This window comes from Echinops telfairi, unplaced genomic scaffold, assembly GCF_000313985.2.
Source record: "Echinops telfairi isolate 266 unplaced genomic scaffold, ASM31398v2 ScPeMD7_31;HRSCAF=116, whole genome shotgun sequence".
NCBI lineage: Eukaryota > Metazoa > Chordata > Mammalia > Afrosoricida > Tenrecidae > Echinops > Echinops telfairi.
This window is the reverse complement of record NW_022103928.1, coordinates 34,076,862-34,089,355: the sequence shown is the minus strand read 5'-3', so window position 1 is coordinate 34,089,355 and position 12,494 is coordinate 34,076,862. Positions and strand designations below refer to the sequence as shown.

Below are 12,494 nucleotides of genomic sequence, written 5' to 3'. Positions count from 1 at the left end.
CCCTTTCTCCCCCCACCTTCCCCTTATCCTCCTGGTATCTCTATTCTTATTGGCCCTGAGGGGTTTAGCTCTCTTGGATTCCCTGTGTTGCAGGCTCTTCTCTGTAGCAGTGTGCATGTTCTGGTCTAATGATAGTAGGGGGAAGGAAGCATTAAGGAACTAGGGAAAGTTGTGTGTTTCATTTGGTGCTATACTGCACCCTCACTGGCTCAGCTCTTCCTTGTGACCCTTCTGTGAGGGGATGTCCAACTGTCTACAGATGGGCTTTGGGTCTCAACTCCATGCCCTCCCCCCAGCCCCCACCCCAAACAAATCACGTTGGGTATGATTTTGTTCTGGGTCTTAGATGCCTGATACCTGGTCCCATCAACACCTCATGATCACCCAGGCTGGTGTGCTTCCTCCATGTGGGCTTTGTTGCTTCTCTGTAGATGGCCGCTTGTTATCTTCAAGTCTTTAAGACCCTAGATGCTATATCTTTTGATAGCCAGGCACCATCAGCTTTCTTCACCACATTTGCTTATGCAGCCATTTTTTTTCAGCGATTGTATCGGGAATTTTACCCTGATTTTGTTGAGCACATCTTTCACTATTATGTTTGCATTCAAGGCTAAGGAAAAGGGACAAGCAGTGATGCTAGAATTCTCTTCTCTTGCTGTAGGCCCTTTATCAAGAAAGTGAAGCTTTCCCTGAAGACCTTCGAGAAATTCCTTGTTTTTTCTCTTTTTTCATCCTGATTTATTTCTACCTTTAAATGACCCCTATGTCTTTAAAAGTAAATAGAATAATGATTTTGTGTGTGTATCCTATACTTCAGCAATTTGGTAGTTCAAGTCACTTTTAATCGCACCTTTCTTTCTGACATACATGTTTATTCATACTATAATGAATTGGAGCCTTGGTGGTACTGCTGGGTAAGCATTGGACTGCTAATTGCATGGTCAGCCATTCAGACCTGCCATTCAGGTGGCTGAGTGGCTGCCCCTTGGGCTGCTAACCACAAGGTCAGCAGATCCCAAACACCAGCCACTCCTTGGGAGAAAGCTGAGGCTGTCTCCTCTTGTAAAGAATCACAGCTCAGAAACTTGTAGAAGCAGAGTTACCCTATCCTATGGGGTCATTCTGAGTTGGAATTGACTAGATGACAGTGATTTTTTTTTTTTAATCAACTAGCCTCAAACTCTAGATAAAGGTGGCTGTGCATAAGACTTGATGGCCTTGAGTTTTTGTTGGGAAGGTATGTGTTTAATTTTAACTTTGGATTGTATGTTTTGGGTAATTGACCTGTTATAATTAATACTGATATGTTTCTGTTAATTTAAAATTGTTTTTTAATTTTATTTTGCAGTAAATTCTATAAAATTTCATCCCTCAGAGCAGTTGGCGCTCACTGGTATGTTGATTCTTTTTCTTTTTTATTAAAGCATTATTTATAATAATCCCAAATGTATACAAATACTGTTTTATCAGCATCAGAATTACCTAGCCCTTTATGAAGATTAGATAATATTTAGTTTGTATTTTAGAAATTTAATGAGAAATAAAAGTAGAATATTACTAAATAGTAATATTTAGTAGATATTTTAGGAATTAAATAAGAAATAAATAAAACAGACTAGTACTTTTATTTATTTTTTCTTCTTTTTTTTTAACATTTTATTAGGGGCTCATACAACTGTTATCCCAATCCATACACACATCAATTGTGTAAAGCGCATTTGTACATCGTTTCTCAAAACATTTTCTCTCCATTTAAACCCCCGACATTAGGTCCTCATTTTTCCCCTCCCTCCCCGCTCCCCCCTCCCGCATGAGCCCTTGATAGTTTATAAATGGGTATTTTGTCATATCTTGCCCTGTCCGACGTCTCCCTTCATCCACTTTTTGGTTGTCTGTCCCCCAGGGAGGAGGTCACACACAGTTCCATGTAATCGGTTCCCTCTTCCCTACCCACTCTCCCCTTACCCTCCCTGTTTTGCCACTCACACCACTGGTCCTATAGGGCTCATCTGTCCTGGATTCCCTGTATTTTCGGTCCTATAGGGCTCATCCGTCCTGGATTCCCTGTATTTTCAGTTCCTATCTGTACCAGTGTACCTCCTCTGGTCTAGCCAGTCTTGCAAGATAGAATTCGAGTCATGGTAGTGGGACAGACTAGTACTTTTAAACAAAGCATTTTACTGGGGCTCTTACCAAAATCGATCCATTCATCCATCCATTGTGTCATGTACTTTTGTGCATATGTTTCCATCATTTAAAAAATATTTTCTTTCTACTTGAGCCTTTGGTAGCAGCTCCTCATTTTTTGAAAAGTAGGATAGTACTTTTTTAGTTGCATGATCACTTAGATTAATTTGAATTCATAGTGAGCTTTCACAAGGGTTTTATTATTGTCCACTTTTTATCTACTCGTGCTATTAATATTAATGCTAGTTTGTAGCATTTTTTTTGAAGCCTTGTGATTATTGCCATTTTTCTGAACCGTGTATGAATCTGAAATAAAGAAATGAGAACGTATAACATTGAGACTTGGGAAATGTGGTCCCCTTTCGAGATTGTCTGCCTTTTTTGTCACAGGTTGGATTATAATTACATTGTGATTTGGAATTTGTCATACTTTGTCTTTTATGGTGGCTTTAAAAACACACTTTCATTTGTTGCTTTTGGAGCATAGCATTATTGTACTGAGGATCGTTTCCTGTAAAATTTAGTATCTTCCTTAATTACATACAAGGGGGCTTCAGAAGGCTCATGGAAAATTCCACTATGTTTTAATTCCATTTTGTCATGAACTATTAGATATCACCTTGTAAGACTATACAATTGTCAGACACATTTAGAACCATGTGCTATTTTGGAGGTACACTAATGATAATCTTGAAGGATAACTGAGCTGCAGACAAGAGGTTGGTGAACTTCTGAAAAAGGCCAGATAATAAACATTTTGGCGTTACTTGCCATATTCCCATTGTTATAGATCTTAAATTCTATTATTATATATAGTTCAAAAGCCACAATAGAGAATGCATAAGTGATTAAATGTGGCTTTGTTCCAGTAAATCTTTATTTAATATGGTTAACTGCCTCAGTTTGGCCAATGGACCAGATTTTGCTCACCCTGGGATAGAGCACAAAAGTAAGTATGTGTTGCTTTTGTACAGTTGGAATTGTTGAAGCAAGGAATCTAAGAGCTAATATGTAGTTTTCAGTGTGCTTCAGTTGCAGCAATAACTCAACTTATTCACATAGGTTTGGTTTTGTATACTAAAGGACTATGAGAAAAATATTGTCATAATATAACAAACTTGAATTATAGTAGCTTACTTTATACCTTAATAAATATTTGAAGACTAAAGTAGATAGAACAAGGAGTTTAAATTTTATTAAATTGACAGTGATTTGGATAGGGAATGGGGCAGACATTTAGCCATGGAGACAAATGAAGAGATAATTGAAAGTGTCCAGATTTTAATTGGAAGATTAGATCGAAAGAAGATTCAAATCAAGGGACATTTTAAAAAGGAAACTGAAAGGAACTTCGAAACAGGTTAAGTCATGGGGCTTGAGAGAGAGACAAATCAGAATAAAATATGCATATGATTTTGATTCAAAGAAGTGGGAAGTCAGGAATAAATAAATTCATTTGACATCATTAACAAATTTAGTCATCAATAGCCTACTGTATACAACAACTTCCTTTGGAAGATCTGTAGTAATAGAAGAGAAGGTCTAAGTTAGAATGCTTTTGTAAAACTGCTTTTGTAAAAAAAATGGGAAAAAGTAGAACTCATCTTTTTGAATATCCTGTTGGATGCACGGAACAAGCATTGGAACATGAGGTGATGATACTACATCATGGCATTCTTTTCTGACTCATCATTTCTTTAAATGGTTAAAAAAGGGGAGAAGAACAAACAAAATATTAGTACTCATAAGGGCCTATCAATTTGTTAGGTCCTTAAAAACTTTCAATGAATGAAAACATGTATTGATGTATTATTTTTCTGAGATCCATCAGAGTCTGTATAATCACAAGTTACAGTGTAATAACCCTACTTAAATAGATGGAGAATAAAATCTACTGTTTGTAACTTTTCTCTGAACCTCTACCCTAAAATGAAATGGGGGAAATTTTCTGTCTATGTTAAAATGAAACGGGGGGAAATTTAAAAGAGTAAATCATGACCTAATTTACTCATTAACTGTGTTCTAAATAGCATTCTGCCATCTCAGAAGGAACCATTTAAATGAAGCCCATTTGTCTTAAATGACTGTTAAGTTACTGAAGTTTGACTAATTCTGCTCAGCTAAGCTTAGCTCAAAGCGTTTTCTTGGATGGTGTGCACTTGAGATAACTTCTCCTATTTCTTCTCTTCAGCTTCTGGAGATCAGACTGCTCATATTTGGAGGTATATGGTACAACTGCCGACACCCCAGCCAATTGCAGATACTAGTGTAAGCAGCTCATTTACTTACCCTGAAAACTCAAAATGGGGTATGTTGGTAGGATTCTTGAAGTTGTGCAAACGTTAGAAGAAATTTGTAATATCTAAAAATACCTTGCTTATGTTTATATAAATGCCTATATTTGCGTTTTCCTTCCTTCTGACTAATACTAAATATTTTCTATGAATGCTTCTTAATTTTTATATTCAACTATATTTCCTGATATTTTATGTATTTAATTTTAGGCAATATGTTTTTCTCTCATGGGTTCCATTAACACTTAAGTTAATACCTTGAATGACATTTTTTTGTTGGTAGTAAAACTTGTTTTCTTAGTGCTCCCTCTTGTGCAGGAACAGGTGAGGGTGGGACAGACTACCTAGGTAGGTGGGGTCGGTGGTGAATAGCTAGTAGCATCTTACGGTCCAGGACAGAGCCTAGGCCTGGCTACCACAGCCTGGAGGAAGCTCTATGTTGTCACTTCTCATGGGGATATGGGGACAGAACTGTACATGGCTGCCCAGTGAGAACCAGGGGATGCTTGCGCAAGGGTTGGTGACAGGACCCAGCAAGCACCATATCGTCCCCTGTGTGGTACCCTGGCCCTCCTGCCCATGGATGGGGAGCCCATTTCCCCAGGCGAAACCACTAAAGACATTTTGAGGTCATTGAGGGGACGAGTTGGAGCTACCCATCCTGAAAAGATGCTGAGGACAGGAGAAGGAGGGTTTCCAGGGATGAGGGGGTGCGCTTGGGCTACTCTAGCTCTGGGAGACTGGGAGGCCCTTCCTTATAGAAGGTGGTGGGGGCCAAGTACTGAGGCAATGCAGGGCAGAGGGAAGGCAGCGATGGGTGATGGCAGGTTACCTCAGCAGGGACCATGGTACAGGTGGTACCATGAGAGGGTGAAGTGCTGTAGTCATCCTCTGTATTTGAATAGTGCCAATTTTTGCATAAAGACTTGATCATTGGAACCTAACCAGGTCGATAAGTAAGAAGAGGGTATATTGCCAAGGAGAAATTCTGTTTGTCCTTTTTAAAGAGTGGGTAATAGTCTCTTTCAGTTATCATTGACTGTAGGTAAAACTTCTTAGATTGAAAGCAATTCGTTTTCTTAGATGTTTTGGGGTAATTTTGTCTGCCAGCTTGTCTGCTTAATTGTAATCTTAGATTTAAAAATAAACTTTAATAATAATTAATCACAATCGATCTACAGTTTGAATTACTGTGGCTTTTGTACAGCTTATTTCTCCTTTTCACGTGTATCAGTCAGTTTGATCTGGCACCTACAAAATGTTGATAAGTATTTGGGTGGCGTTGTGTAAACAACTTTAGACTACTGTAGTACTAAATAATTGAGTCACTGAGTAGTTATGTGGTAATGAGCAGTTAATATAGCTTAGTACGCTTGAATTTTCTCATTTGTAAATGAAAATCGAAGTGAGTTAGGTGGTGCCTAATGACTCACTATTGAAATACTATACTTTAGTCATTCATTGGTTCTGTAGACTTTTAGTTATCAGCATCCTAGAAATACTAAATGAACAATTCTTGAACATTCTATTAAAATTTTGCTGGCAATAAATTTGATCAAAGTTAAATAGCTTAATGATCTCTAAGATGCTGGCAAAAATTTGCATAAACAATTCCCACTTTTTCTACCCCCTGCTTTTCACCAAATTAAGGTTAAAGGAGCTTATATACATTGAATATGACCTCTAGCATTTATACTCACAAAGTATCTATCAGTTCCTTGTTTCATTTAGAAAATCACTCTGGAAAGGTGCTAACCTTGTTTTATCTCTTAAGATATGGATCCCGATTATAGGACTTTTAAAAATGGGGAATCTCATTCCACACATTTCTGTCCTTAACTGCATACAGTGAATGCCTTAAACTTACCTCAAACTTAATGTAACTGAAACTGAACAAACAGCTCGTCTTACTCTTCCAGTGTTTACCTTCTCGGGAAACACCACCATTGTAGGCCTAGACTTTGGTTTCCTTCCTTTAACAAATATTTACTGAGTTGTCTTTTAAGTTTCATAGTCTGTCCTAGGTCAAGGGAACAGCAAATTGATAAAATAGATCAGAAGCTTGGGATTGTTTTTGACTTTGCTCTATTTTTTTCATCCTTTCCTCCCTCCCATTTCCAATTGACCCATAGAATTTGACTGATATTAGCTCCTGAATAACGTTCGAATCAACTTTTCTCTGTCCCTATGATACCACATTCAGAGGGTTTCCACTAACATTCAATGGAGTGGACTTTTATAGTCCACAATTGGCAGGGAATCGTACTGAATTGAAGGGTATCAGACAGAAAACAGCTTGCCAGTGGGGGCAGCATCATGTTTACTCATTTGAGCAGGAAACCCTAGGAACTACGCTTTCTCCCTCCCCTTTAGGGGGCAGCTCAGGTGTATTTGAATAGGACTCAGAGGAACAGGTAAGGTAAGGGAGCTGCTCTAGCTTCGAGTATTCATGTCCCACAGGAGCTAATGCCCCGTAGTTACCTGTGTCACTAGTCACAGTCTAAAGTTACAGCATTGTATTCATAATAAATTTATATTTCTTCCCAGTGTAAATGCTGTGTACCAGTCAGAGATTATTTTTTACCATAAGAAAATATTGCCTTGTGACATTCCAACTCTGACTCGATTTTTAAGGAACAAACATCAAAATCTTATCTAGAAATGGAAAGGGTTACGTTAATCCTTTACCTCCCTCCTGGCTCACAAACTGTTGTCATTTATAGCCTGACTTGTTTAGTAGCCTGTAACCAGTCTTGCATCTTGTTGCCCATCTTCACTTTTCCACATTACATCAGAAGCCATCTTTCCAAAAAACAAATGCTGTCGCTTGAGTGACTCCTTTGATAAGAAGTTCAAGATCCTTTCCCTTTTATGATTGCCCCACGCTGTCAGTTTGTCTGACTGTGATGGTTTATGTGTTGATGTGATCCTGGAACCCATGACACCACTATTTCAAATATCAACCGGGTCATCCCATAGTGAACAGATTTCAGTGGGACTTCCAAACGAAGAACAGACTACGAAGAAGGTAGACGATCCACTTCTGGGGCATTAGCCACTGAAGACCTTATGAATAACAGTGGAACAGCATCGAATGTAAAGCTGAAAGATGGTTTTCTCAGGGTATAGAAAGCACTAAAATTCGACTGGAGAAGACCTGCCTCCTCAAAGTGGAGTTGACCTTCATGACATGAATGGAGCAAAGTTTATGGGATATGCATTTGCAGATGGAACATGACTCAAAAGAGAAACAACTGCAAACATCTATTAAAAATCAGAATGCAGAGTGTGTAACGTATGAATCTGGGAAAGTTGGAAGTCATTAAAAGTAAAATGGAATGCTTAAAGTTTAATATCCTAGTGAGCTGAAATGGACTGATAGTGTGTGTTCTATTCTGGGAACGACGCTCAAGAGGAATGGCATCACGTTCACTGTCCAGGTGCATCTTGAAATACAAGGCTGTCTGTGATAGGGTAATGCCAGTATGCCTAGAAGTTAATACAGTTAATACAACTATCCAAATTTAATGCACTAATCACTGAAAGCAGTAATGAATAAATTAAAAAATTCTACCTACTTCTTTTGTCTGAAATCGATCAAGCATGCAATCAAGATTCGTTGATAATTACCGGTGACTGGAATGTGAAAGTTGAAGATCAGTAGTAGTTAGAAATCATAGTTTCAGTGATAGAAACAAAGCTGGGGATTTCATGAAAGAATTTCACAAGACGAGTGCTTTTTTGTTGAAAATACCTTTTTCAAACAACACGGACACTAACTACACAAATTCAACAATTTCCATATGTACAACTCATCGACATTGATAACATTTTTCAGGTTGTGCCACAATTCTTACTTTTTCCAAATTATTTCCCCACCAGGAGCATACATTCATAGTAAAAACTTTCTCTCACCCTCCCCTTGCACTCGTGGTAATCACTAATAATTTTTGGTTTCTATGTTTGCTTATTTCATGTAAGTGAGATCGTCTAGTATTTGGCGATCTGCTACCGACTGACTTGAGTCAGCATGATGTCTGCTAGGTTCACCCATGGTTTAGCAGCAGCATAGCTTCATTCCTCTAAAGTAGACTCTGCTCGGATCATGCTGCCAAAGCCAAATAGTGTTTTCTTTCATTTCCAAATGTTTAACCACACTTTTCGTCTCCTTTTAGTAGGCCAATGAACAGCCATATGGCTATTAGTGTACATGTTGGTTTAGAGTGCTGCTTTCAGATCTGTGGGTTATAAACCTAAAAGCCAAATCACTGAAATAGAAATATGGCGTTTCTTTCTAAGTTAACTGTTTGAGGAACCATCAACTGTTGCCCACAGTGGAGATATCAATTTACATTCCTTTCAGCAAAGGACAGGAGTTCCTGTTTCTCCACATCCTTGCCAAGACCTACTGTTTTCTTTTTTAAAAAGTCATTGCCATTCTAATGCAGATGAGATGATATCACATTTATGGTTTTTATTTGCATCTCCCTGATACTGACAGGCCCAAAGGCCCAAAGAGTAAGCATGCTGTAGGAGAAAAGATCTGTCAAACTGTCAGCATAAAGGGTACAGTTTAGAAAAGCCGATAGGGTACTATACTCTGTGAATTGGGTTACTATGAGTCAAAATTATACTACAGTAACAGCCAATGAAAAGGAGCCTTGCAGGCTGGTGGCTCCATGGGAGAACAGGCCCTGTGATCTGCTCCCATAAAGAAGACAGCCCGTGAACCCACTGGAGAGTTCAACTCTGTCATAGAGGGCTGCTTTGAGTCAAGTCTACTGGAAGGCATTCGAAAATAACAGCAATGGTTAATGACATTGAGCTTCTTTTCAGGCGCTCGTTGACCACTTGAATATCTTTGATTAGCTATCTGTTCAAGTCTTTTATTCATTTTTTTATTGGGTTTGCATTTTATTGTGAAGTTGTACAAGTATTTTGTACAATTTGGATAGTAGATCCTTATGAGATGTGTGGTTTCCCCAATGTTCTCCTAATCTGAAGTCTGTCTTTTCATTATTGATAAAGCTCTTTGATATATAAAAGTATTTAAAATTTAAGGGTTTCTATTTTGTCTTTTGCTTCTCATGCTTTTGTTGTCAGATTTGATAGTCTTATCACAGAAAAATAGGCCCCACAGCTTTCCCTCTATATTTTATTTTAAGAATTTTGTGGTTTTTGTTTTTGCATTTAAATTCTTGATCCATTTTGAAATGGGTTTGGGGTTTGGTATGAGGGTTGGCATTGAATTTGTTCTTCTGCATGTGGAAATCCAATTTTCTCTGTACCATCTACTGAGTAGACTCTTTTTTCCCCCCTGTGATGGATTTAGCAAAATCAGTTGATTGTGTATGTATTTATTTCTGGATTTTCAATTCTGTTCAGTTGTTCTCTATGTCTCTTATTATACCAGCACCGGGCTGTTTTGATTCTTGTATGTTTTGAAGGTAGGAACTATGAGTCTTCCTGCTTTAGCCTTCTTCAATATTGATTTTGCTATTCAGGGTCCCTTGCCCTTCTGTGTGGATTTGAAGATTGATTTTTCTTCAGTTTTGGTGGAAATTATGTTGGCTTTCTAGTTAGTTTTTTATATATGCTGGTCTACCGGCACTGATCGAACTAAGGTCACCTCCATATCGCCAAATCCAATAGACGATGGTCAACCCCACTTCTTACTCTCCTTTGTAGTAGCTCAATACACCTGAATATCTTTCTTGGAAACACTTTCTGTGTTTTTCTCTTGTTCTGTTCTTCACGGACTATTCCTTTTCAGTCTTGTTTGCTGGGTCATTTTCCTCTTCCTAATGGCATGTTCCAGTTCTTTTAGACTCAGGCCTCTTGTTTTCTTCCTGTGCTTATTCCCTAGGTGATCTCATTCAGCACCCAGGCTCTAAATAGCATCTGGGTGCTTCCAACTCCCCAATTTACACGCCAACTCCAACTTTTTAAAATTGTAACTCCAACTTTATATACCTATGTATTCAGTGTCTACTTGAATAGAAACTAACTTGTTCGTATTCATCTCAGGAAATGTCACCGTATTCACCCAGTTGTTTAGATCAAAAACCTCTAAAATGAACTGCTTTTTCTCATACATCGTATCCAAGCTGTCACTGAATCCGAAAGCTTTATTCAAAGTACGTCCTAACTCAAACTTTCTTTTCATCTCTGTTATTGTTTTGGTTGTTAGGTACTATGGGGGTCTGCTTCCCTCTATTACTGTCGCCTTACTCCAAGCTACCCTCTCTTCCTGAGATGTCAATAATTACCCCTATCTGCTTCTCTCCTTTCATTTCTTGCCTTGCTAATGTTCCCTCCACAGAGCAGAGCGGTCATTTTTAAAGCATGAAACATATTGTATCTCTTCTTTGCTTAAAACGGTCTGGTGACTTTTTCATCACACAGAATAAAACGCAGAGTTCTTTGCATGGTCTACCAGGTTTCACCTTAGCTAAATCTCGGACTTCATCTTTTACTACTTCCACACCGTCCCCGCTTCCTGCCGCCATTGTGTGCTCCACTATGTGCCACTGTTCCCTCCTCAGATCTTTGCAAGAGTTATTCCTTGTGCCTGTAATACTTTCCCCCGAAACATTTGTATGCCTTTCCCCCTTACTTCCTTAGCTCCTGACTATATTTTGGTAATATAGTTGCCAATAATCCAATATAAAATATCAGCCCTCATGACTGACATGTTCTTAGTTCACTGTATTTTTCTTCATAGTTCTCTTTACCACTTGACTGTGTGCGTGGAATGTATGAGTATATAGGTGTTGTCTGTATTTCTTGCTATAGTATAAGCTTCATGGAAGCAGGGGCTTTGCTAGTTTTGTTTACTCCAGAATTCACATCACCTGTAGAATATACATAGTCTGACATATGCACATATCAGACAGATAGAATATGCCACCTTCTTTGCTCCCTAAACATCACCTGGTCTGATGCCAATAAATATTGTTAAATACAGGTAGTTCCTATGGTGGCGTTCTGTTCTGTTACTTCTGTTTTAAGTTGGTCTGGTATAAGTTGAAGACCTTATTTTTTGTTTTGTTTTTATATTTTATTATAAGTATCGTTGTAGAGCCTATCTTTATTTGTCTTTGGGGGTTGGAAATCTTGCATATATATTTACAGATATGATGACATCAACAAATCGCAGCAATATTTGATGTGGTACATATTACTAATGATAAAATGCACCCCCCCCACCCCGCTCCCAAATAATCATCCCCCCAACACCAGATGGTTGTAAGTATAGTTTCTCATCATGCAAATATGAGGATAAGTGAAAAATAAAAATATTGTTACTAGGGTTATAGTTCATACATGCATGTGTTTATTCCAAAGAAACATGTTTAAACATGGCCCTGTGATCAGTGGATAGCAGGAGCAAGTGTTCTCAGTAATATCCATGGCTTCATTTTGTTCTGATGTGTAAAAGAAAAAAAAACACGTTTCAGTCAAAATAGCAGCACCCTGCCGGGCCAGCTACATTCCACAGAGAGGTCGGCTCGGGTCACTAGGACCGATATTGCAGATTCCAACGGGATCATCGGGATAGGTTTTCTTGAAGGGCACAGGATGAGCTTATTGGACTCGGGAGCTTATTGAAAAGAAAAATTTTTTTTGGAAAAGATATTTTAAGAAAATAATAAACTACTGTGTTAGTCTGGGTAGACTAGAGAAACAGATCCACGGACACTTATATGTGTATAAGAAGTGATAAAAATGTAAAATACTGAAAACCATTCTATTTGCCAATATGCCATCATACTGGTTAGCTGAAATGAATTAAAGCTCCATTGATGCTGAAGTGCCTTTAATTGTTTTTTCCTCTTTGACTTTGGGTTTTAGCCAAGTAGATAATTATAAATTTAGTAAACATTCACTGGGAACTAGTTTTTTGGTTTTTTTAAAAAATTAATTTTATTGGGGGCTCTTAACAGATCTTATCACCATCCATCCATCCATCCATCCATCCATCCATCCATCCATCCATCCATCCATCCATCC

General features: G+C 38.2%; 1 protein-coding gene across 4 annotated transcripts in view; it reads left to right on the top strand.

Annotated features, from left to right (window-relative positions):
• The window catches only part of WDR37 (WD repeat domain 37), an 89,086-nt gene that overhangs the window by 44,388 nt on the left and 32,204 nt on the right, over positions 1 to 12,494 (top strand). For all 4 annotated transcript variants that reach the window (XM_045289811.1, XM_045289808.1, XM_045289809.1 and 1 more), the window contains exons 8-9: positions 1,349 to 1,393; positions 4,379 to 4,455. In XM_045289811.1, the coding sequence (XP_045145746.1) occupies positions 1,349 to 1,393; positions 4,379 to 4,455 (122 nt within the window). The remainder of the gene's footprint in view (positions 1 to 1,348; positions 1,394 to 4,378; positions 4,456 to 12,494) is intronic.